Source organism: Pieris brassicae, chromosome 11, assembly GCF_905147105.1.
Source record: "Pieris brassicae chromosome 11, ilPieBrab1.1, whole genome shotgun sequence".
NCBI lineage: Eukaryota > Metazoa > Arthropoda > Insecta > Lepidoptera > Pieridae > Pieris > Pieris brassicae.
Window position 1 is genome coordinate 3,376,257 of NC_059675.1, and position 26,032 is coordinate 3,402,288.

Below are 26,032 nucleotides of genomic sequence, written 5' to 3' on the forward strand. Positions count from 1 at the left end.
CACTTGTTTGACAATTACGAATATTCGAAGAATCAACTTTCATATTTAACTGTAACTTGAGGAACGGGCTGGGTAATGGTGGGATTAGCAAATGAATAAGATCTCTATTTCTTGTCAAATAAGGTGCACAATAAGAAAACCACGTTGTTTGTGTGATTTCTCTCTTAGCGTGTACAGTCAAAGATATCTTCACTCTTCGTATTTATGACACCGACGAAACTAGACGCGGTGTCGTTATTTGCAATTAATTGCATAACTAAGTTTCGGAATATCTATCCATAGTGATAAAAACCAGTCGGTAAGTAATTAAGGTTTGCTATAAATAGTGTTTTGATAACCAATTAACAACATAACCGACGAATAACAATACGATTTTAAAACATTCGCGGAATCGGTAAGAAATTTCATAACTATCTCTGTTTTATCAGATGCTCTGGAATTTTATTAAGGACTCGGTTTGGATGACGTTAAGAAATATGTCAACACACAGCATTGTTTAATGTTTAATTGTTTACCAACTCACACGAGGCGTCACATCATTATTCATCTAGGAACAACGGATATACGATTTTTGTAATTTTGCCTTATAACTCATGTTTAGAAAATATACGCTTTAATTTTTATAACATTTAATTTGTATTTATTCTTTTTTAATGACCTTGTTATAAAATTTTAAACAATTACGTGTTTCAGAGTGGCTACAAAAGATATTTCGTTATAACGCATAACGATACATAACTAGATTGCATAAGTCCTCTACCAACCCAGTGAGATGTAGCTTGCAGATTCAATCGCTCGATCACCAGTATGGGCGTGCAGTGGCGTTGGGTTGTACTATCTTCGTTGTGGCTGGCACAGCTCGTAAAGCAGCCCACGCCCACAATTAGCATTTCCTCTGGTCTTCTGCGTGGCACAGTCTCAACAGATGGTACGCATCTTCGCTACACTGGCATTCCATATGCTATGGTCACGGAAAGGTTCCAGGTAACTTATTTATTTATTAACTTAATAATACAAAATAATTCGCGTAAATTTTATTGCATATTAATAAATATCCACGACATAAAATTGTAAATTGTTATTTCAGGATCCTCAACCAGCTCGAAAATGGGAGGGAGTACTTGATGCAGTGAATGAAAATATTAGATGTGCACAAAGATTCTCAAACTCTTGGATTACCGGATATGAAGATTGTCTTACATTAAATGTTTATACACCTCTACATTTAAATAGGAAAGCCTATCCCGTTATGGTTTACATCCACGGTGGAGGGTTCCGAGATGGATCTGGCTCACCATTTTTATACGGACCTGAATATCTTGTCAAAAAAGGTGTTATTTTAGTTACTTTAAATTACAGACTAGAAGTTCTCGGCTTCCTATGTTTAGGTATCAAAGAAGCTCCTGGAAACATGGGACTTAAAGACCAGGTAGAAGCACTTCGTTGGGTGAAGCGACATATTAAACAATTTAATGGTGATCCTGATAACATTACTTTATTTGGAGAAAGTGCTGGATCAGCGTCAGTTTTATATCATATCGTGTCACCAATGTCTAAAAACTTATTTAATAAAGCTATAATGCAAAGCGGTTCAGCTATTTCACCCTGGAGCATCCAATTGGAACCTAAAAAAACAGCATTCAAACTTGCCGAGCAAATGGGTTATAAACCAAAAAACGTTAATGAAGTATTGCAAATATTTAAGAACAAAACAATCATGGAACTTTTAGGAACACGTGTACCCAGACATGAAGGAGATACAATACTATCAGAAAATATTTTTGTCCCATGTATTGAAGAAGTAGAAAACGGCATGGAGCATATGATAACGGACAGTCCATATAATATAATACGAAATGGTAGTTTTAATAAAGTACCTATAATGATGGGCTTTAATAGTGCTGAAGGATTCATGTTTGTTGGAAAAGAAAATGATACAACTATATCCAAGTTCAATGTCATTGATTCTTTACCGAGAGACTTGGAGTTTCCAACTGCGTTAGATAAAATTACGACTTCACAGAAGTTAACAAAAGTATATTTCGGAAATATGGAAAATACAAAAGGCGCTTTAGATTTATTAGCAAAATATGAAGGAGACGCAGGTATAGTTTATCCTGTGATATTTACTGCTGACCTTTTGATTAGAAATATGGATAAACCTGTCTTCGTGTATAAGTTTGCACGTGATGGCTGGATGAATTTATTGAAGTTGCTTTATGGTTTCGTGCAATATTCTGGTGCAACACATGCCGATGAACTATTTTATTTATTTAAACCAGAAGTGACATTGCCTATGTCGTTTTTAGAACAAAACGTTATGCACAAAATGACATCTATGTGGACAAACTTCGCTAAATTCGGGTAAGATTCTTTGTTTCCCTTTTTTCGTGGCTCCCTTGATTTAATTTGTTAGGCCCGAAACTTCTATATTTGATTTCCAACGTTGCAAAGAAATGTTAGAAAGCGGACTAAAAATTCGTTTTCTATTCATCAGAAGGATTTTTATTTTATTGTATTTACGTTTTGGAACCTTTAGAAAATAAGTAGTATACGGCAATACATTTTGATATCATAATTTAAATCGCTTTTACAGAAATCCTATCCTATGGAAAAGCAAGGAGTTCTTAATCAAATGGGAACCTATAGATCCGATAAAGCCAGAACTATTAGTCATTGATACTGAATTTTCAAAAGAAACTCTTTGGAATGATGAAGGAATATTACTCTGGAACCAAACTTACAAGGAATTTAGACGAAAAACATAAACAATCATATTTCTTTAACTATTGTTACTTTTATGCTAGAAAGAACATGGCTGTGACATCCAAGAACGAGAAAAAGGTCTACTTAACAAGATAATTTTTCTAGTTTCTTCCGAGCCACATTAGTTGTGTCTGTAATATATTAACTAGTTTTTATCAATTTATAAAATCTGGTAATTTTTATTTATTATTCATTTAACTAGAAAGATTCATTTAATACGGATTTGGCGATTGACGATTATTATTTTATACCAACGCTGTACGTATTTGAAATCTGTAAATTTAAAAAAAACATATGCTGTTTATATCTCTACCTCTTGTTATCCCGTAACCGTTTAATATAAAAAATAACACAGAATTAGGCATACATTTTTTTTAATAAGTTGAAGCGATCCATAAATCGGGAAGAAATATAAAAATCATTACAAGATTAAGAAAACTTCATCACTTTTTGAACGGATTAAAGCTATGTATTATTATTAAAAACTTATAATTATTTACATAATTTTAATTTTTTTCCGACGTTTCGCATTCAAAAAGTGTTTTTCTTAATTTCTAAAAGCTATTTTAACAAAAGACAATACATGTAGTATTACAAAATTATTTATTCATATACACTTTAAGTATTCGGTCAATTATCGCTATTTTGAAAAATGTTGCAAACTACTCAAATGAATTCAATCTTCCAGCATACTTTATAGGTAAAAGGTATCTCCTGGATTCTTCTTCTTTTGGTGCCTTTCCATTACTGGAGGTTGGCCGATAGTCTCGTAAAGCTACTATATCTTTGCCTATTAAAAATATTTTTTATTATCTGACGCACAGAATCAGACCGCGTTTTGCTCTTATTGCTAATTAATAATCTGTGATATTATTCATCGAAAGAATGTTTTATTTACATCACATTATTATGTTAACCCCTTCGGATCTAAATTAAATATTAATGATAAAAATAATTCTCTAAAAATACCTTCATGTCTAGACTTGAATTCCAATACATTCGTATACGTGGCAACTTTAGGTTTCCCATAATAATATGAAAAGCAAAAAACACTTTCATTTCTGTTGCATTACATGGCTTGAAATTTCGCACTTCTTTTATGGTGGCGTATAGATTTGTATTGAAAAAAAACTCATCTATTAGAGATTCTGGGATAGAGTAAGGAAAATAATCAATTGGTAAAAGTGGAGATTCTATATGAGATGTCAAAGCAGCTGTCCAAGTAAACTGTGGTGGATTGAATTCTAAATGTCTTCTCCAAGTTATATCCGCTTCACGCATTTAAGGCTGCCGACTGGATTGAGGAATTGGTTCTTCTTGGTTTGGTTGGTGTTCAATTTCTTCATCATCTATCAAAAGTTTAGAAGTATTCTGTAGAATTTCATCATCGCTTTCTTCGGCGATATCAGACAAAGTCCCATTTTTAAGTATGTTGAGCAAATTGTTAACGTCTCGTCGTCTGAATAAGTCAAAACCTGAAAAATAATAACAAAGCAATTAAAAATAGTATGTTTTATTCAAACTTATCACAATAAAGGTTTATGCTCAAATTTATCTATAGGAACCTGTTGTCCATTACAATGGACATGGCATAAGTATAGATGTTACATAGTAAGACACAACAATGAACTAATATTATTATGTCTGCATATAAAATTAACACTATTGATTGAGAAAAAAATTATTCAATTTTATACATAACAGCTATGTTCAATAAAATTAAAACAAAAATACAGTTACGTGCTTGTCGGCTGTCCATGACTGTTTACTACACTTGATTAGTTATTTCTACCTAACAACATCACATTTCTTGAACGTTGTTTATAATATTAAGATTCTAAGTACTTCTCGGATTTCTAGCATTGTTTACATTCGACTATTGATAAAACCGAACAATATAACGTAAGAGTTTTATGAGCATGTCCACTCACATGGACGCCAGGACAAAAGGGGTTAATATATGGAACGAATTAATGAATAGAATATAAATAAGATTTATATAATAGTATTAATAGTCTAAAGTGTTCTAAAAATCCCACCTTACAAGCACAAAGCAACCTGACAATAAACAGCCAGCATATATAATGCAAAGATTTATCTGCACTCGGTCAATAATATTCTTATTACAAACAGAAATAACGCATATTTATATGACAAATTCAGGTAAAAGAACTATTCTTACGTCTAATTTTACATGTAATGACTCACTTAGAGAAATGATAAAATTAAGAAAAATGCTGATAGTATTGCTGGCGATAGCCTTCACAGAAGCCCATCTGCCAACACTACCAATTCGAATCTCCAGTGGCCTACTTCGTGGTACTGTTGCTCTGGATAACTCGCATGTCAGATATCACGGTATACCTTATGCAGTTGCAAATAGATTTGAGGTATGTAGAAAATAACATTTTATTCTAGTACCCATACTCAGCATACCTTTTTTATTTTTTCCAAGCTTTATAGAATGACAACCTGTATTACAGAGTCCAAAACCAGCACTAAAATGGGAAGGTATTCTTGATGCAATCAATGAATACAGTTTTTTAGGTTATGTTATAGGAAATGAAGACTGCTTTACTCTTAATGTTTACGTCTCAATAGAGCGAAGGAATCGGCCTTACCCCGTGATGGTATTCATACACGGCGGAAGCTTTAGAGATGGATCTGGATCACCTTACATTTACGGACCAGAATTTTTGGTCAACCATAATGTTATTCTGGTTACATTAAATTATAGTCTTCAAGTTTTAGGCTTTCTTTGATTGGGCATAAAGGAAGCTCAAGGAAATATGGGCTTAAAAGATCAAGTAGAAGCTCGCCGTTGGGTGAGAAAAAATATCATAGCTTTTGGAGGTGATCCCGATAATGTAACATTATTTGGTGAGAGTGCAGGGTCCGCCTCTGTGCTCTTTCATATCTTATCTCCGATGTCCAAAGGTTTATTTCATAAAGCTATATTAGAAAGTGGTTCTGCCATGTCATTTTGGGCGACACAGTTTAACCCTAAGCATATAGCATTTCAACTTGCACAACAATTGAAATACAACACGACGGATGTACGTGAAGTTTTGGATATTTTAAAAAAAAATCTTCAGTGGAGTTACTCAGCACAAGGGTGCCTAGATCTAAAGAAAATATAGTGCAATCGGAAACTATATTTGTCCCTTGTATTGAGACTTCGATACCTGGAACTGAAGCATTTTTAATAGAGAGTCCCTATGTTGTACTTAATAGCGGCAAATTTAATAAATTGCCTGTAATATTGGATTTAATAACGTAGAAGGATATATGTTTGTGGGAAAGGAGAATACAACAACTAAGTCCGTGTTTAACTTCCTTGACTCGCTACCACGAGATTTACAATTTCCAAATAGTAGTGCAAGGTTAGAGACTGCAGAAAATCTAAAAAAACATATATTCTTCCAAAGAAAATACTTCAGAAATCAGTGTAGACAGCTTAGTCCAATATGAAGGTGATGCTGGAATTAGATTTCCTGTAGTATCTACAACGGATTTGTTACCTTATTTATTTAACGTAGACGGTTTTTGGCAAATAGCAACATTGGAGATGAAAATGATTGATAAAATGTCAACTATGTGGAGCAATTTTGCAAAATATAGGTAAACGATCTTTAAAATATTTAATAATATTTTTTTTCATTTAGAAACCAATACATGTATGAATACTAGATTTATCTACGTTAGTCATGAGATACTTCTGAAGACATTAGTGAGTGGACTTTAAGCAAAAAACGTAAGCAATTTACGTTAGACTAAAACTGTTTACAGTAGCATAAAAGTAATGAAAAATCTATATTAATATAACTTTTAAAACTTCAATGTTTACTTTTGTCAATATAAACGTGACAATTTTTTTTAGATTTTCAGTAGGACTATGGAATTAAATGTTGATAATCCTCATTGAAAGTATTTAATATATGATTAATTTTGTTAAACAGTAATCCAATCCCATTCAAGACGGCGCTGCTTCCTGTAAAGTGGGAACCGGCGACCCTCAAGGAACCCAAGCTGTTAGTCATTAATACGCACCTGTCTACCGCGCCCTTATGGGAAGATGATGCTTTGTTACTATTAAATGAAACCTGCTCCAAATATAGAAAACTAAATTAATATACACTGGCGAAGAATATTAATTTTAATTGTTTTTTTTCTAACCTACACTAACAGACAATATAAAATGAAGTTATATTTCTTATGTAGCCAAGTTCACATTTCAAGGATCGTCATGCTTGCTTAAATGTCATTGCGTCCATGCGTCCGGTTGTCTCTCTCCCTTAAATATAGCGAGGGGACCGATGGCTGGCCATGCGTGATACTCGTGAACGGGTGCTACTTGTGGTGACTGGTCGTACTTGAATTCGTGTATGCGGTGATGTAAGTTATTTTTGACTATGTATTTGCGTGTTGTTCCGAGAATGTAAGTGCGTGCTCCTATTTCACCATGCCTCCTACTGATGTCATGTGGAACATGGTGTGATGGTTGCAACTCCTTACAAACGTTGTATAATACAAAAAAAACTTGGCGATTAAAAAGAGTTGCGGAGAGTTTATTGCCAGTTCTTCTCTTCCGTTCTTCGCCCTTGATTTGAGTACTGACAGTAAATGTAAAATTAATGTTATAATATTTCTTTTTTATTGACGTTGATAAATTATGGTTATCTGTACTTAGGCTGAAATATAATAATTTGAGGTCGCAAAAAATCTTACCTAAATACGCGCTTCTCGCTGCTTTACCGTTTCTATTGCGACACCGTCGCCATAGTAACACATCATTATTTCTTAGGGCCGTTTCTGCAGCACTGGTGCCACGGTAGAACTCGTACCCGTAAAACGTTTTCCAGAAACAAATGCACGAGCAAATAGCTGTAAAACTTTCATTTGGAATTCCTAACCAAAGACGAGATATTTGAGGACAAAGTGGTCAGTAGGGCGAAAAGTTAATTTCATATGTAAGGTATAACATTAAACTTTTTTATACATGTGCCTTTACTTAGACATCATGGAATATTACGATCTAGCTTAACTTAAGACTAATAAGTAATATAAATTTAAGGATTTTTAACATAAGGAAGTGTCCAATAACGGGAATAAATAAAGGGAAAACACTCTGTTCCTGTATTCTATTTTTTCACTCAGTGTTTAGCACTTAATACTAACGTGCACTAACACTAATTTCACTAGTCCAAATGGTTTTGTCCTTTTTTGTCTTCTCACTAGGCCCGTGGAATTGAATATCCTCGACATTCACGTGATGGTTGAGCCTATATTCGTCGGCGCTCATTATATTGCAAATGAATAAATAAATCATTAAGAGAATAGATTTATTATATATTTTTGTTAATATAATAGGTACTTTCGAGGTTAGGCAAAATCGAAAATATTCACCGATATAGATGAGTCACAAAATAAAACACTTACATCGTGGCCACTGAATGATTTGTAAGTAATAGTTCGAGGGAAAAAATAAAATACAAAACTATTCCAAAAAAAACAATAGTTTCGATGAATTTGGTAAGGTCAACTTATTGACTCAAGTTCGTTAATTAATTAATTCGTTTTTTCATGTCATATATGTATGTAAATACCTAATGACATTACATACATCTAAGAACATAGGGAGTTCTTTTTGGAGATACAGTTTAACTAAATATTGTATAAGTATAGTTATTATTTTATCTATATTCTTCCTTCTGAAACCTTTTTAATTATTTGTTTGAATGTGGTATTGTTGGTTGACTGCATTTGTATTCGTTTTATTTGTGTATTGTTAACTGTTAGTGTTGTTGTGTGTTACTTTTAAATACAATATTGACCTCTTTCTCGATTATTACATTGTATTTCTTTTAAATTTAATTTATTGCAATAGTAAATGAATCTCTTGTTTTATCAGAATAAAAAAGACTATACACACTATATATAATATGAACTTAATCAGAGGCGACCTAACCCACCCCGGCTCAGGGCGGAAGGTCTATACGAGGCCCTTTGTGCTTCGTGAAAAGTATTTGATGCGAATGTAGGTCTGGTTGTGTGGTATAGGTATTTGTCATGTTTGAAGAGAAATCCTTAAGTTAAACAAATAAATGAGTTTTGAGTTTTAAAATATTTTAATTTTCAAGGTTTACAAAAATAACAAATATACAAAATGATTTGATGACATTCTAAAATCTTTAATTAAAGCACAATAATTTAATAAATGAGCTACATCATTTTCGATTGAAATATTAGCAAGGGCTGAAAGCCGATCTGGTGTAATCGAATTCCTCAGATATGTTTTAATAATTTTAAGCCTCGAAAACCTCCTTCCAGCAGAACTATAAGAAAACTAAACAAAACTTCAAACTTCATAAACCCTCATGTAAACTTCAGTTAATTTTTTTCTATTATGCATTTTAGCACCGAGATAATGTCGGCGTTTTCCTTTCCTTTCGGCGAACATTTCAGTTCTTCGTACAATTCGTGTCCATTAAGATCGCATCATTCTCCTACTGTCAAATATCTATATATTTGCAAGTCACTGCATTGCTTCAAAAGTTACTATCTATACTATCACTAATTTCCTTTAATTTTTTTATATTATACATGAAACCAAATTTGCTCTCATGGTGTTTAAGAGCCTCAAACCTAGGATGGCAGCTTGCGCTCTCATTGTCGACAATGACATAAAAATAGTTTATTTTGAAAAACTCTTCCGCATTCAATTCATGAGCTTCATGTTCGCCTTCATAATCAAAATGCATTTTTTTACATCATCTTCTGATTTCTTTGAACTAAATATCACTTTCCTCGGATATTTCTCTGGCTATTACAAGAAATGACTGAAAAGCATTTTCTCGATAATTATCGAGCCAATTTATGAATGCGTCTAGGTGTTGTATAGCCACATCTAAGTGCATGGTTTCTGTTATGCCACGTTTTACTTATAACATTTATCTTTGCAAGAATGTTGATTAAGTTTGTATCTCAGGTTAATAAAACGTACATCTCAATTTAATAAAGTTTATATCTCATGCCAAGTGAAACTACAAATTCGTAGGTAGTTATTTCCTTTTCTATAGAATGACATTCACTGACAATGTATTGTATTTTCTGCTAGATCCATTAAAGCATCACATATTTCACTTCGTTGGTATTTAACGGCCTTCACCGATGCCTGAACTGCCATATAGTTTCAGAGAGTGGTTTTAGCGATAACGATTTTACATGAACATTTAAAATAGCCCATCTTTGACTTGAGCCGGCAAACATACAACCTTCGTAGCAAACCAAAAAAAGATTTTGCTAGGACACAAGACGATGCTGCATCTCCTAGGATGAGATTTCAGCTATGACTCCCACAAGGTAAAAACTACGCAAGTGGATTAATTTCAAGAATACGTTTTTGGACACCACGCATATTGGCATATGACCTATCATTTCCTTGGCCTCTGCAATTTTGCAATGATATACCTGACTGTTCTAATTCTGTGATTATATAATTAGTCGAACTCTCAGCTGTGGTTTTTTTGACGGCTAAGAAATCAAAAATCGTATAATAATTGAAAGTTGCTCAACACGAGAAACGTCGCGAGTACAATCAAGAATTATCGAGTAATAGATAACTTAATAATATTATGTCAACAATTTGAGTGTTCACCTGACTTGCCATTAAGTGTATGAGCTAATTTTGAATAGTTTTTTCTTTTCTGGATGAAATGGATGGATCCTTTAATACAATCTCAGTTCGGTCTACATCAGTAATTTTTATCGACCAAAAACCGGGGTCATTTTTAGGATTCAGATTTTCCATTCCACCAGCCATGGATGTAGATATAGTGAGATCCCTCTCTTGACTTGACTGGATAGGGTAGAAGGTGGCACCGGTGCCCTACAAGACACTGATGTAGTTAATTCATCATCATCTTAAGTGTTTTTACTTATTGACGGTGGCTGCAGCCATGATGATGTGGAAAGAATGTTTGTAGCTGGATCAGGATTAGAGTCACTTTTAGTCAATAAATGTTTTGTAGTGGTTTCTTGATCATCTCTTTATATATATATATATACAGATCCACTTAGATTTTCTTTTGATAGCTCGTTTCATTTTTGAACCTGACTCAAATTTTCTACCGGCATTACCATCATATGAGCTCATTTCGTAAATCTTGTTTTGTTTCGCACAATCAGTCAGAAATAAAATTTTAAGTATCACAAAGTTTTAAATTTAATAAAATAGTTTAAAAAATCGATATTTTTTTTATTTGCTTAGGTTGATGCGCCAGGCCCAGGGCGATTGCCCTGTTTGCCACCTCCTGAGACCGCCGCTGCACTTAATGAGCATTACAACACGTTGCCATTCTTCAGTTAAGCAAGGCGGAAACATTGCAATCATCAAACGTTGTACTATCATTTCCGTCGGATCTCTGCTTCGTTTATTAAATTTGTGGAAAAATTCAAAATAACTCTACTGATAATAGGATAATCTAATATAATATATTATATGTTTATAAATTATATCAAAATTATGCAAGTTTTTATTGAGAATTTTTTGCTCGATTGTCTTAGCACGGATTTAAAAATGACCCTTTCGTAATTATTATGTTATACTCAGTCTTTTTAATATTATTATATAGCATTATCATTTTATTTTATCTTGCTCGTTTTTTAATCATATGTAGTGTATCAGAGTTTAATCTAAAGAACTGTAAATTCCGATTCAATAGGTTTAATTAGTTGTGAGAAAAATCATTTTTAAATGTTATGAATTTAACAGTTGCCTTACACACTATAGCTACACGAATATATTAGATATAATTAACTAGAAAGTAACGCTTGAGCTACTGTCAAACCACAATTCGTGTTGTATCATATGTGTCAAAGGGAGATGACGTCATACTATAAACAGGGTACAAAAACAAAAAACAAAAACAATATTACAATCAGCAAAAACAAAAATATAACGTTGGTATGACATTGTTGCTCCTACAACACGTAATCTTTGAATCACCTTTTGTTTTACGGGATCTTTCAATTTATAATTGTTGTCACACAAGAACTCAGTTGCTTTGTTGCAAGCGGATATCTCGGAGCAGATGAGGTGATTTTTTTTAGTTTATACTTAATTAAATTCTTGTTGTTTTAAACGATAATTTTAATATTCACAGAATAACCTCTGAACGTAATGCAACTAAAAGATTATATGTTTAAAGGAAAAACGTTGAAGATTACAGTAGCGAACTTGAAGATTTTGCGGCACATAGCATGCCAAGTCAAACAGTTTGAATACACAAAAATTAATATTCATTAAACACATACTGAAAAGCAACAAATAAGAGCTTATTCTTTTTTCTATTTAATGTAAATCATTACATATGCATATGCATGCCTAAGGGATCTAACTTTGAAAATCAATTTCTTCAGCGGTTAGCGCTAAGAGAGAAAGAATAAGGATAATAATAAAGAAGAATTTGGAGGAGGTCTTCATTCCGTCGGAGGTCGTGTACTGTAAAACATAATATCATGGACTTAATGTAATCCTGATTATGTAGTACTCGAATAAAGGCCATTTCTCTTTTTAATTTTATTAATACTGAGATTGCCATATATTAAAGTAACCAACTATCTTATCAACATTCGCAGAACCCTGAACGCGTAACCTCGCAACGTTTACCTACTCGCACGCGCCGCAGTGGTCAGCGCGTTAACAACATTATTATTATCCTTATACATCTAGTCATATCAAGTTAATGACACGCGAAACTCGTTTAAACTAATTACGAGATAGAATTTCCAAACCGAAGATTTTAAACATAGATTTATTTTTTAATAAAGTGCTATGAGATGTGGAAATGGTTAGCGTTTGTATGGTTGATCGCAACAAAATTGCTAAAAGAGCCAGGACCCGTGATAAGAGTGAAAGATGGCCTGCTCCGAGGCAGGACTAGTGTGGATGGCAAGTCATATCAGTATTTTGGGATTCCTTATGGAACTGTGGATCAGACCAATCGTTTTCAAGTAAGTTCTCAATTTAAAATAAGTAACAATTGTTATAAAACTCAAGAGGCCTCAGTTTTAAGTAAGTGGCCGTTTTTCTGATTGCGGGAAGCGTATTTCTTTTCTGGAGTTGATGTAATATAGCTTATTATGCGGGAAATCTAAGGCAGGTTAATACCTGAATATTTTTAACTAGCCATGGGTTAGGTTTGGTCTTCATAGTATTACTTAGCAAGAATGTGCAATAATTAGATTGTGTGATGATTGATATGTAGGAAATATTGAAAATTTTTTATTGCGTAACATACCTTTTATTAAAGACAAATAAAATTGTACTGATATTTAATATGTAAAATCGAACAAACAAATATGACGTCATGTATACATGCAGTATTAATATGTACGCACTATGTAAATAGTAATTATAAGTGGGTAGGTATGTGACATTGAACTTTTATATACAATAAGGTGAACATGAAGGTACATAAAGTACCTATTCGTATGTTTTTTTTTACGAAAGTGGATAATAAATATTATTCGGTTTTGCGTCATAAAGCATCCTGATCTAATTTATTAGGCAAGTAAATATCGTTCATTCAATCTAATACAATTTATAAGCAACCAATTTACCCCAAGACATTTTGCTTAAACGGACTAAAAAAACCAAGCGCTTGACCGTGAAACAAAGCAGCGTATTTTTTTTAAATATAACTTTATTCAATTATTATTTTTATACTACGGCCAACACAATACCACAAGACCAATAAACCAAAAACAAACACCTTACAAATAATATATTAGGTCCTTACATATGAAATTGGCGTATTTCGTACTGGCCACTTTAATCACGATGGTAAGGAATTCCAAATTCAAATTTGTACAGCCATTTACTCATGTATTTGTGCTTCGATGACCGTCATTCATTTGTTTTTTTCTTCTGTTTTTTTCTGTTTGCGTCACTGATTTTACAAAATGGAAAACTTAAAGTATCGCATTATTTACGAGTTACGAGTTCCGCCGTGGCACTAGTGCTGCGGAAACGACTCGAAGGATGAATGATGTGTATGGCGGTCATGTTGCAAAAGAAAAACACCAAACACAGTTCGTTTTTGGTTCCAACGTTCTGGAAATCTCCCGTGGACGGCCTGAGTCACAAGTTGATAATGAAGTATTGAAGGCTGTTGTGGAAGCGGATCCATCGCAAACCACGTCCGAGTTAGCTGCAGGCAGCGGTGTTAGTGATAAAACTGTTTTAATTCACTTGAAGCAAATTGGGAAGATTAAAAAGCTTGAAAGGTGGGTACCTCACGAATTGACTGAAGCAAACCGGCAAACGCGCGTCGACTGCTGCGTTACATTACTGAACAGGCACAATAATGAAGGTATTTTAAACGGAATCATTACCTGTGATGAAAAATGGATTCTTTACGATAATCGAAAGCGCTCAGCGCAATGGTTGGATTCTGGCCAGCCAGCCAAATCCTGCCCCAAGCGAAAATTAACGCCAAAACGTTACTTGTAAGCGTTTGGTAGACTAGTGCCGGTATTGTTCATTACAGTTTTCTCAAATCTGGCCAGATTATTACGGCTGATGTTTATTGTCAGCAATTGCAAACCATGATGGAAAAGCTAGCGGCTAAACAACCTAGGCTGGTCAATCGCTACTTCACGACAACGCTAGACGACACACTGCACAACAGACGGCTACCAAATTAGAAGAGCTTCAATTGGAATGTCTAAGACATCCTCCGTACTCCCCGGACCTTGCTCCAACAGATTACAATTTTTTTCGAAATTTGGACAACTTCTTGCAAGGGAAAAAAATTAACTCTGATGGGGCAGTCCAAATCGCCTTCACAAATTTTATTGAATCCCGTCCGACTGGTTTTTTTAGTAAAGGGATCAATGAACTACCTATGAGATGGCAAAAGTTCATAGAAAACAATGGTTCATACTTTGATTAATTAAATATATTATATTTAAAAATATTCGACTTTTTGTTCCTCCCATACAAAACGCCAATTTCATATGTAAGGACCTAATATTAATTTATAAGCGGATTCACGACATTCGGTTTCCGTAGAGTTTTTGTAATAATCTAATATAATAAGAATCGTTATTTATTGACATATTGAATAATCAACATATCATTTCGATACTTAATAAAATACTGGAAAAAAGTACCCGCTACCCGTAAACCGCTTTAAAATAAACACGACAGTACGAATAATCGTGTACAAATACGCGAGGCAACATTTTTAAAATCAATATTTTTATTCCTAACACTTATTCTTTTTTTATGCTACTGGAGGCAAACGGTCAGGAGGCTCAGCTGATGTTAAGTGAACTACTGTCCATGGACAGTCGCACTGCCAGAAGGCTCGCAAGCGCGTTGCCGGCGAAGAATTGGTACTCTCTTCTCTTAAAAGACTCTAAGTTAAATTGGTTCGGAAATACTCACTATACTCCAGTATACTAGAGTATGTCTAGTACACTATACTATACTCAGAGGGCAGCTGGTTCCACATAGTGGTGGTGCGCGGCAGAAATTGCCTTAAGAAACGCTCAATTGTGGAACGACGGATGTCAAGTCGATACGAATGGTATTTTATATTCTGCCTTAACGTCCGATGATGAAACTCAGCTGCAGGTATTAATCCGAACAACTCCTCTCCATGGTAAATGCGGTCGAAGATGCAGAATAACCCCAAAGTAACTGGTCGTAGACGATTCGAATCGCTCTTCGTTGAATACGGTACAGTACTCTTTGTGGGGCCGAATTTCCGCTTTATAAAGTTGCAAGCGGTGGCCCGGGGTGAAGCACCGTCTTGCCTAGCTGAGCATACCAAGCTCCTTATTGGCTCACTTTGCCTTTCCCTCCAAATGACCGCGAAACTGAACGTCATTTGATATATCAATGCCCAGTATCCCGATGCTAGGTGAGGCTTTAAGAGTGTCATCAAAAATAAAAATAATCATTTATTCATATAGGTAACAATGTACACTTATGAACGTCAAAAATAAATGTACATAGAATGCTCCTTACTTTACTTACTACCAGATCTCAAATCAAGGGCGTAGAACGGAAGAGAAGAACTGGCAATAAACTCTCCACCACTATTTTTTATCGCCAAGTTTTTTGTTTTACACAACGTTTGTACGGAATGCTAATTTCTTGGAGTTAAATTGGAGTAGATTTAGCTACCCAGTCCGAAACTCCACGTTGCAGAGTTTCAACTTCAGAAGAAAGTCGAGACCAGTACTCTGGGCTACACCCACTCGAAGGCTTTCCCTGTGTCCAAACTTATCGGCAATCCCCTTATCCTCAATTACCTCTGCCTATTTTTCTAATCTTCCCTCTGTTGCAGGCACCCCTACCACCAATAAAATGGAAAGGGATCTTCGAAGCTATCAATGAGAACACGAGATGTCCCCAAAAGATATTTGGTCCTATTATCGCCGGCACTGAAGATTGCCTCAAACTAAACATCTACACGCCCATAACCGCTGCTTCACATTTACGTGCTGTCATGGTTTATATCCACGGGGGATGCTTTTTTGAAGGAATAGGAAGCGCTTTCTTATACGGACCTGATTACTTTGTAGATAATGACGTCATTTTCGTTGGCATCAACTATAGACTGAATGTCGAAGGATTTCTCTGTTTGGGTATTAAAGAAGCGCCGGGCAATGCCGGCCTGAAAGACCAAATAGCAGCTCTTAAATGGGTTAAAGAAAATATCGCTGCATTTGGTGGTAACCCTAACAATATAACAATATTTGGTGAGAGTGCTGGTTCCGTGTCTGTGTCATATCACATTATGTCTCCCGCTTCTAGAGGACTTTTTAGTAGAGCAATCTTACAGAGTGGTTCTTCATTGGCTCCCTGGGGCCTTCAACACGATCCTATTAAGACCGCTAGAAATTTAGCTAAAGAATTCGGATACTATGGTAAGGATCCCCTTGAGATTTATAAGACTCTATCTAAAAGAAGTATTGATGAGTTAATTAATGCAATAAAATTAAAAGAAAATAAGAATTATATAACTGCGGATATACTGTTTGCACCGTGTATTGAGAGCGCAATTCCTGAAGTAGTGCCTGTAATCACTGAACATCCCGTGGACACTATAATTTCCGGAAATTACACTAAAGTTCCTATGATAATAGGATACAATGACCAAGAAGGCATATATTTTGTAGCGAAAGATTATGGAACCAGTTTAAAACAAAAACCCAAAGATATTTTACATGGAGACCTAGAATTTCCATCCGAATTGTGCAAAAACGCAAGCATGCAAGAGATAAATGAATACTACTTTTCATCGGGGAAAGAGGATTTCATTATGGATATGATTAATTTATATTCGGATCTGCATTTTAAATACCCAGCCGTGATTGAATCCGAATTGTACGCAAGGACGAGCGACCAACCCATTTATTACTACTTATTTAAGTACAGCGGGTATATCAACATGCCGAAGATTATCTCACACTTCGGGTTCGTGCAGGGGGCGTCACATGCAGATGAGCTTTTTTACTTGTTCAAACCGCATACTTTCCCATTGCCAACCCGCATTCTAGAAACCCATATGATAAAACGAATGGTCTCAATGTGGACTAACTTCGCGAAGTACGGGTAAGTAGTACTTTCAGTACTACCTGATATAATTATTGATATTCGATAATACAAGGAATGTAGAACATTTAAACACTTATGAAGAGGGTAGGTAAATGTTAACTTAATTTTATAATGAACTTTTGTCACAATACCAATCAACTCCCTAACGTTGCGTAGTCATGATTTTTCCTTCTACGAACATGCCCTTTACCCTTGATTTTACCCATTATAATTAATTGAAGGATATGGTAGCGGTAGTGTGGTAAATGGCGCACGTGGCACTTATAAGGCACTTTATAAACACGGTCAATTCATAATCTTCTATATATCTTCTATCTAATATATAACATTCTCGTGTCACAATGTTCGTTCCCATACTCCTCCGAAACGGCTCGACGCGCATAGAAAATTTCATAACAATCTATGAAATTTTCTATGCATATTCAGTAAGTCTGAGAATCGGCTACTATCTTATCTTATCTTATATATATCTTATGTATACTATATTTCAAACCCCTTAGTGATCAATCTAAACCAATTTTATTTTTTTCAGACAAAACATTTTGTTTTTATTTTTTATGATACAACATACAAAAACACATACAACCCCTCTACGATCAACTATTTTTAATTATAGTAGATAGGTTATTTTAATTGAACTTTAAAAATGTTTCCTATATAAATAATATACATGGCAAGACGACGTTTGCCGGGTCAGCTAGTCAATATATATATTTAAGGTAAAAGTATCGCACATCTATATAAATCCGTGATTTCCCATACGAATGTGTTAGTGACGTAAATAAATTCTGATATTATAACAGGGACGTGATCCGCATATTAAATGGGACATGCATCATAATTTGCTGTTTTATTTCACGTCACGGCGCCTTACAAAAATACCGATAAATCGCAATAATATTTAGATTCGTGTTTGTTTATAGAAATTACTATGCACCTACTATCATACAAATACGTTAACAATGAATACAGCTTAGCCATAAACTAGGGCCGGAAAGATAATTCATAAAAGTAACTTCAATTATAGTTTTATATTTACGGTCAACATTAAGACTTTTCTTGAGAGAAGAGATTTGCTCTCCAAGCACAGATATGTAGCTTCAAAATGACTTTAAGAAGAAATTACCACTTATATCTGTATTATATTCGCGCCATACTAAGATTTTCCACACAAAAATTTAATACCAAATCATGGTAGAGTCAAATGTTTATTTTAAACTCCAAGATGTTGAGTGGATATTATAACATATTATTATATATTTGTTTTTAATATTATTTTTTTAGCGAACCAACGCCGACCACATCGCCTCTCTTACCTTTAAAGTGGCAACACAGCCAGGCTTGGAACCCCACAGCCTTGATCATTGATCGACACCTCACCACTGGCCCCCTTTGGGATGAGGGCTCTATGTCTCTATGGAATAAAACTTACATTAAGTACAGGAGGAAACGTTACGGATTTCGATAAAAGAAATTTACCCTATAGTACAGAAAATATTTTTATATACTTGTTTTTGTAGTTATACGATTTAAAAAAATATGTGATATTGTGTTTTTAGGAACGTGTTACGGGTACTATGTTATAATAAATAATTGAAGGTGTTTAATGTATGTTTGGTGATACTACATCTAGTCCTAAGTATTTGAAACTTCTCGAAATCTATGTTTTAAATATATAACAGTCTAAGTTATACATAATGTAAAATTATGCATATGGTACTGTGATTGTCATTATTGAATTCAGTCTAGTCGGCGATTAAAGCGCTTCTACTCTCAAATTAATTTGATAAGTGTCAAGTATTTATTATCAATAATGTACAAGTATTATGTCAAATCTCGTGTGAATATCTGCGTTCATACAACGATCACATCGTTTTACTTACCACCATTTGATATTTCACAAAATCTGTAAAATAGCACGGTCGTGGTGATTATCTCATCATCATCATCAATGGCTGTACAGCCCCTTATGGACCTTAGCCTCCGCAGGTATCTTTTGCCATCGCAATCTATTAGGTTCATGTTCTTTCCTTATCTATTCTACGCCTTAATAAGTTATTAAAACATCACATTAATCATAAACTAATTGTCCTTATAATTGAAATACCAGTGGGATTGAAAGTTCCGTGTCTTATTTTTGTTTAAATTCAAAACGATGTAACAAACAATGTTGGTAGCTGCGAAGTTGTTACAAAGTGCAATATGAAACGACGCTTCTACAAAAAGTTGTAAATGAACAAAAAGACAAACAGAATAAGCAAGTTGGACAGCTGTTCGTCTGTCGAGTGAGCCGCTGAGCGCGCCAAGAGGCAATTTATGCATTCAATACAACTCAGACAATAACTTCTTCGCAAATAAAAGTCGCGCTCACGGAATTCGTGGATGGATTTCTTGCAGAGTCGAGTTCAATATACAATATGATTACTGCAGATTCAAAGAACTATTAGATGTACTTCACCCAAAAATAAAAATCAAACTTGACAAACGTTTTAGAACCAAGAGCCCATGTTGTATAGAGAGTGCCTTTAGATTTACTCTTTTACCGCAAACATTGCTTTATTAAAATTGATTAAATTTTATGTTCCATATTTCATACAACCGTATATTTCAATTTCCATCTCGCTAAGATTTAACAATTATAGCAATCATTAAAATGGAAGGCTGCTGGCATAAATTGTTAAAGGCAGTGTACCGTGCCCTAACTACGAGATAACTTCACAATTAAAAGGCCGAGGAAGTTCTTCCAATTTGCATGTTTGCCCAGTTTATAACAATTAGCCCGCTTCCCGGGTATTTTTCTTTATTACCCGGATTAACCGGGTCTCCCCCCTCACCCCTTGCCTCCTAGCCGGTCTCCGGTCGGCTTGCACTTGGCCACGTTAATTACATTTTATAACGAATTGCCGCTTGACGCGATTGTTGCACTTTCCGTCGAGAAATAACTGCGTATTTCCGAGAAAAACAGAATTAAAAGCTTCGCTTTTTACTTTTATTGCGGCGCTAGAGTTGGTGACTTTGGCTAGAACTTTGACACCAACTGAAAAAAGTATAATGTAAATAAATACAGAAATCACTTTTCGATTTATGCAAGTTTACTTCGAATTCAATGTCTGAAATATGTTTGCTAGTAGTATTGTCTTTTGTTTATATAGCTTTTACACATTGAAAGCAAACACTTTTTAACCGGATTGAAGCTATGTACTATTATAAATTTATAATTATTTTGCATAATTTTTAATTTGATTTTTTTTCCGACGGTTCGCGTGCTTTACAGCGTGCGTGGTCACAGTGACTGAAGACAAGAGATGTTGAATGTCAAAAGTATCACAGCTGTAGAGAAAGTTGTGCTATCTGTATTTATTTCCCGGAGTTGATATCGACTAAAAGATGACGGGTTTTTGCAGAAATGACTCACGGTGTCCTCTATTTTCGCGGATTGTTTGTCTTGGGGTTTTAATTTGGATATTATTGGATCGCAGGTTTTTGAAAATTTTAGGCCGTCTTCTCTGTTGACATTTTGTTGGGTGTTTTTTTTATTTCAATGGCTTCGCGGACCAATCTTAAGAAGAATAATATTTTTTCTTTCGCAAGTACTTTCAGTTGGTCAAAGCGTATGTAGTGATTACGCCTATCTAGTGTGTGTTCACAGACTGCTGATTTTGTGTGTCGTCTATGTCTTATTTCCGCAATGTGTTCTTTGAGTCTGCTGGACATATTGCGTTTAGTTTGCCCTTTGTAAGACAGGCCACAGCCGCAATCCAGTTTGTATATACCTGCATCTTGCAACAGGGTGTTACTTTTGATTGGTCTTAGGAATTGCTGAATCTTCTTGTGCGGCTTGAAAATTGCATTAATAGAAGCTCGTTTTAGAATCCGGCTAATTCTATCTGTAACTCCCTTTGCATATAGCAGGTAGGCTGGCTGGCGGGGAACTGTTTGTGTCTTGTTTTTGTTTCTGTGACGCAGCCGGGGGATGCGCAGCTTGTTTCGGTGTAGCATCTGTTTGACATGCTGTAGTTCCTCCTCGAGGTGGGCAGCATCACAAAGACGTTGGGCTCTCTGGAACAAACATTTACCGACAGAAAGCAGGGTGTGAAGGGTGATGGTGGGATTAACCATTGAGGTACCTATCTGTGTGGGTTGCCTTTCTGTGTATTGTGTGATCTAGTGTGCCATCTGCTTTACGTATAATTAAAATATCCAAAAAGGGCAGACAGTTGTTGTTCTCTTGTTCAACAGTAAATTGAATGTTATTGTGTATCGAATTTAAATGTGCTAGAAATGCACATATTTTGTCACTGGGAGTACTAAAAATGTGTCATCGACATATCTCTTGTACAGTCGAGGTTTAACCGGGGCATTGGCCAGAGGTCTCTCCTCAAAGTCCTCCATGAAGATGTCAGCGACTATAGGTGACACCGGAGAACCCATGGCTACACCATCAACTTGCACATAGAACTCATCTTTCCACATTAAGTATGTGAGACAGTGTTTTACAATATCTACATAATCTGGTGACATGTTCTGTTCACTAAGTCTTTTTGCAATTATATCTAGGCAGTCATTTAGTGGTAAGTTTGTAGATAGTGACTCAATGTCAAAACTCACCATGGTTTCATTGTGGAGTAATTTGAGATCTCTCAATATTTCCACAAAGTGGTAAGAGTCCTTAACAAAGCACTAGTGTGCCCCCTGAGAGGGGATAATATGGATACTAAGTGTTTGGGTAATTTGTATGTGGGTGAGTCGATATAACTGACTATGGGTCTTAAAAATTTTAATTTATTATTTAATTATAAATTTATAATTAAACACAGCTTCAATCCGGTTTAAAAGTGTTTTCTTTCAATGTTTGCTAGTACTCGATACCTGTCTGCTCAAATACTAAGTTTCGCTACAGATAGGTAGTAGATACACTAATTTTGGATCTCTTCTTGTCTTCTTCTACAGTCAAACCTAAGTAAATGAGAACTGGGTAAGCGACAAAACTATTAATGAGAGTTTACCAGGTCCCATCATTTTCCCCTGCTAAAACCTCTATAAGTGTGAAATAAAAAACCTGTATAAGTGACAGTTGAACGCGTTTAACTTTTTCTATTTATCCTGCTTGTCAAGCTTAATAAATGTATGTGTAATCAATAGCGGTTGCGAGGAAAGTGTCTTTTAGTGATTAACTAAAAATTGTGAATGCATTTGAATCTGGGAAATTGTGTAATCAAATACAGAGTGAGTTTTGCTTAGGAGAAACCACCTACTATAAAATAAAAATAATAAACTCTCAGTTTCAGGCTTTCTGAGTTTCCCAACGCTGAAACGTGCCAGTCAGAATGGATTAAACAAACCCCCGATAAGAACTGCCGAAACAAAAATCTAAAGATTTCGCCACAAAATTAGGAAGCCAGAACTTTAATCTAGTAACAACTGGTTAGAGCGTTTTAAAATACGCCATGATAAAACTAAAAATAAAAAAGCAGCCCGAGACAGTAGATCTATGAATCAGGGTGTATGTAACCAATGAGCTAAAGATTTGAAGAAGATTTTTTAAATGTCTGCCAGATAAAACATTCATTTTCAAGGGCGAAAAATACCACGGAGGAAAAAAAAGCAAGAACGCCTTATTATTCTTCAATGTTTTTACATGACCGGTACAGACAAACTCCCTCTTCAAATCATTGGAAAATCTAAGAGATCTAGTTGTTTTAAAGGCTCTACCCGTTGATAATGCGAGTAATACAAAAGCTTGTCTGACTAAGGAAATGTTCAAAGGTAGGTTAAAAGACAAGCAAATGAAGAACAAGCGAAAAGAAATTGTTCTTTTTATTGACAACTATACTGCCCATATTCACTTACCATGCTCCCCATATTTTTATACAATATATTAGAATGAACTGAGCGAGTGATATGTAAATTCTTAAATTAAATAAGTCTAACTCATTAATAACGGTCAGTGTTGGCCTTCAGCGTCGTAGTTTCGAACCCCACCTGTGCACAAATGGAGTTTCATGTGCGTACATGTGAGTGTTAAGTGATGGAAGTTAGGCCTAATAAGTCGCCGTGTGTCAGGCACGGAAGGCTTATCAGGCTTATCATTCATTATCTCAAATCTTTGACGTTTAAAATAACATGAATTCTTGTATTTAGTAAGTGTAATGTTGAAACAGAACTATTCTAAAGAGTCTATGAGCTAACTTTGCGAAATGCCCATAAGCGAATCTTTCGCAACGTTACCAATGAAGGCTCGCAAAAACCTCACTCAGCAGAGTACGTGCGACATGATTTAACGTTTCCTACATTTTGTTATTCGATTTAAAACATAGCAGCAATACTTTAATGAAGATTTTACGTTCCATTTATTATATCCATGTACTAAAACTGATAAAAGCGATAAAAATACCTAGGTAAAGAGATAAAATGCTTGATTAGAATATTATCCGAAATAGAAATGAAGGATGAATATAATATTGAAAATACTATGTGCACTTGTGATTTGTGAAACTGTGTCTAGTTTACTGACGTCTGTGGTGGAAATAAGTCAAGGCAAGCTACGAGGATCGAAGAAGCTTGTTCGGACAAAACCGGTATTATAACATACATACCTTATGCAGTTGCTGCCAGATTTTAGGCAAACAAACAAAGTCTCCCGATAAAATTAGGCAATCGTGGTTCACGTGTGAGGGGGAGAGTGCGGGTGCCAGTTCCGCGGCATTTCATTTACTTTCAGAACTAAGTAGAGGATTATTCCATAAAATGATTCTCATTTGTGGTACGGTTTTGTCTGTTTGGGCATTTAATCAAGAATCTACTGAAGAGCGTTTAAAGACGCGAGCAAAATTTCACAAGTAAATTCAGATGAAGATGTTATTTGATTGTAACGATACATAACTAGTTTGCATAAGTCCTCGACTAACCCAGTGAGATGTAGCTTGCAGATTGAATCGCTCGATCACCAGTATGGGCGTGCTGTGGCGTTGGGTTGCACTATGCCCGCAATTAGCGTTTCCTCTGGTCTTCTGCGTGGCACAGTCTCAACAGACGGTACGCATCTTCGCTACAATGGAATTCCATAGGCTATGATCAGGGAAATGTTTCAGGTAATTATAACACAAAATAATTTGCGAAAAATATTATTGCATTGAATAAAAGTATTGCAAATATTTAAGAACAAAACAATCATGGAACATTTAAGAACACGCGTACCCTGTGTTCAGACTTCACGCCTGCGAAAATATTACGCCAAAACACCATCGCGGTAATATTGCCGACACCCGGCATCAGGCGCTTGAAGATTCTTCATACAAATCTGTCTACTCATGTCACTTGACCTACGATCATTGTACAATTCACATCCTTTTTTGAATTATATTAATTTATTGAGTATCTGGGCATTTAATTTACACCATCGATCTGCTAAAGATAGAACATGGTTGCCCATGAGTGGAACAAAGAAGAATCTGCGAAATAATAACAATTAATACGTAAATACGACGAGACACCGGTTAGCGCAGCGACCTAACGATCTTCAACATGACACCAAATTATTCCTGTGGATGAAGCTTTACAGTGGATATTTCTAAAATCACGGGCTGTATTGGAAAGCAGAAAAACAAACAAGATTTGAGCAGTGTGAAAGCAGCTAAAGCTTCATATCGAGCAGTTACGAGTACGTCCGCTAAGATAAGTGTCCTTCCTTAACTAATTCCTAAAAAACCTAATAACTAACAAAATAATATTCAAAATCGTTCGTCATTTGTGTAAATTAAGTGTTTTTAGACAAGTTTTACAGCGTTTTATTCACTTAAATTTGTTATGTATAAAAAAAGTGAACAAAGGAATTAACTTTTAGCTAAATTAAATTAATACATAAATCATTCAATTATATGTTCACTATTCCGTAAAATAGGTCAATGGTACTTCCATATTAAGCAATAAAAGGTCACTCAATTGATATAAAGTCAAATTATTTTACGAAGTAACGTCGGTTTAGTATTTTAGGTTTTCTCGTTTCGTATTGTTTATACATACAATATTTAGCGTATTTGCCGAATATTCCAGGCTAATATTTATCATCGCCGTGCGCCGTTTGCAAGTACATACTTATCCCGTTGGATTACATTGGCCGGCCGCGGCTCCTGCACCGGCCGGGAGCGAACTGTTGAGCGCAACCGGCTTACCTGAGCGACTGGTACCACCAGTACGAGGAACGTGAGCCATTTCAATTGAATTACGCTGTAATTGCATTACTATTTAAATAAAGAGAATCAATATTTTGTTAACTACCAAAAAAGAAAAATTTAAATTATATTGGTTAGTTTGTTCGTAAGTGTTATATTTAATGACAGAAGAAATGAATAAACAAAGTTTACGTGATTTAATCACTAGAAGATCGTCCGCCAAGGGACAAATTACAAAATTTGAAAATTATTTAAATAGCATTGCCTGTTTGGAACTAAACAACGTTCAATTAACGGAGTTAGATTTAAAACTCACTTAATTTGAAGCTTTGTCTATGAAGGTTGATGATTTGCAGTGAAATAGAGGTTTTAAATTATGAAAATATTTCGGTTGAAATTGAGGAACGCGGTAAAATTGAGCAAGTTATAATTATGAATATGGCAAAGGCCTAAATTTTAG

The 26,032-nt window shown here is 35.0% G+C and overlaps 3 protein-coding genes and 1 long non-coding RNA gene across 6 annotated transcripts; all 4 read left to right on the forward strand.

The window, feature by feature from the left end:
• Positions 1 to 186: 186 nt before the first annotated feature.
• Positions 187 to 3,211, forward strand: LOC123716309 (cholinesterase 2-like). Of its 2 annotated transcripts, none has more exons than XM_045671983.1 (4): positions 187 to 298; positions 779 to 984; positions 1,088 to 2,364; positions 2,597 to 3,211. In XM_045671983.1, exons 2-4 carry the CDS (start codon positions 808 to 810, stop codon positions 2,766 to 2,768), a joined length of 1,626 nt encoding a protein of 541 aa, XP_045527939.1. In that variant the 5' UTR covers positions 187 to 298; positions 779 to 807; the 3' UTR covers positions 2,769 to 3,211. The 2 variants fall into 2 exon arrangements, with proteins under 2 accessions (XP_045527939.1, XP_045527938.1); XM_045671982.1 differs by having other exon boundaries at positions 188 to 298; positions 694 to 984.
• Positions 3,212 to 4,874: 1,663 nt separating this feature from the next.
• Positions 4,875 to 6,926, forward strand: LOC123716126 (juvenile hormone esterase-like). Its single transcript, XM_045671697.1, is given in 5 exon segments — positions 4,875 to 4,929; positions 5,026 to 5,156; positions 5,250 to 5,835; positions 5,838 to 6,387; positions 6,726 to 6,926. Coding segments are annotated over 4 exon segments (939 nt in total). The 5' UTR covers positions 4,875 to 4,916; the 3' UTR covers positions 6,047 to 6,387; positions 6,726 to 6,926.
• A 5,523-nt stretch (positions 6,927 to 12,449) lies between these two features.
• On the forward strand, positions 12,450 to 19,003 carry LOC123716125 (juvenile hormone esterase-like). The gene is made up of 3 exons (XM_045671695.1): positions 12,450 to 12,780; positions 16,128 to 17,398; positions 18,686 to 19,003. The coding sequence occupies exons 1-3, from the start codon at positions 12,607 to 12,609 to the stop codon at positions 18,867 to 18,869; spliced, it is 1,629 nt and encodes a 542-aa protein (XP_045527651.1). The 5' UTR covers positions 12,450 to 12,606; the 3' UTR covers positions 18,870 to 19,003.
• A 4,681-nt stretch (positions 19,004 to 23,684) lies between these two features.
• Positions 23,685 to 24,776, forward strand: LOC123716333. Of its 2 annotated transcripts, none has more exons than XR_006754560.1 (2): positions 23,685 to 24,164; positions 24,324 to 24,776. It is a non-coding gene; the product is annotated as an uncharacterized LOC123716333 (long non-coding RNA). The 2 variants fall into 2 exon arrangements; XR_006754558.1 differs by having other exon boundaries at positions 23,685 to 23,979.
• Positions 24,777 to 26,032: the final 1,256 nt, after the last annotated feature.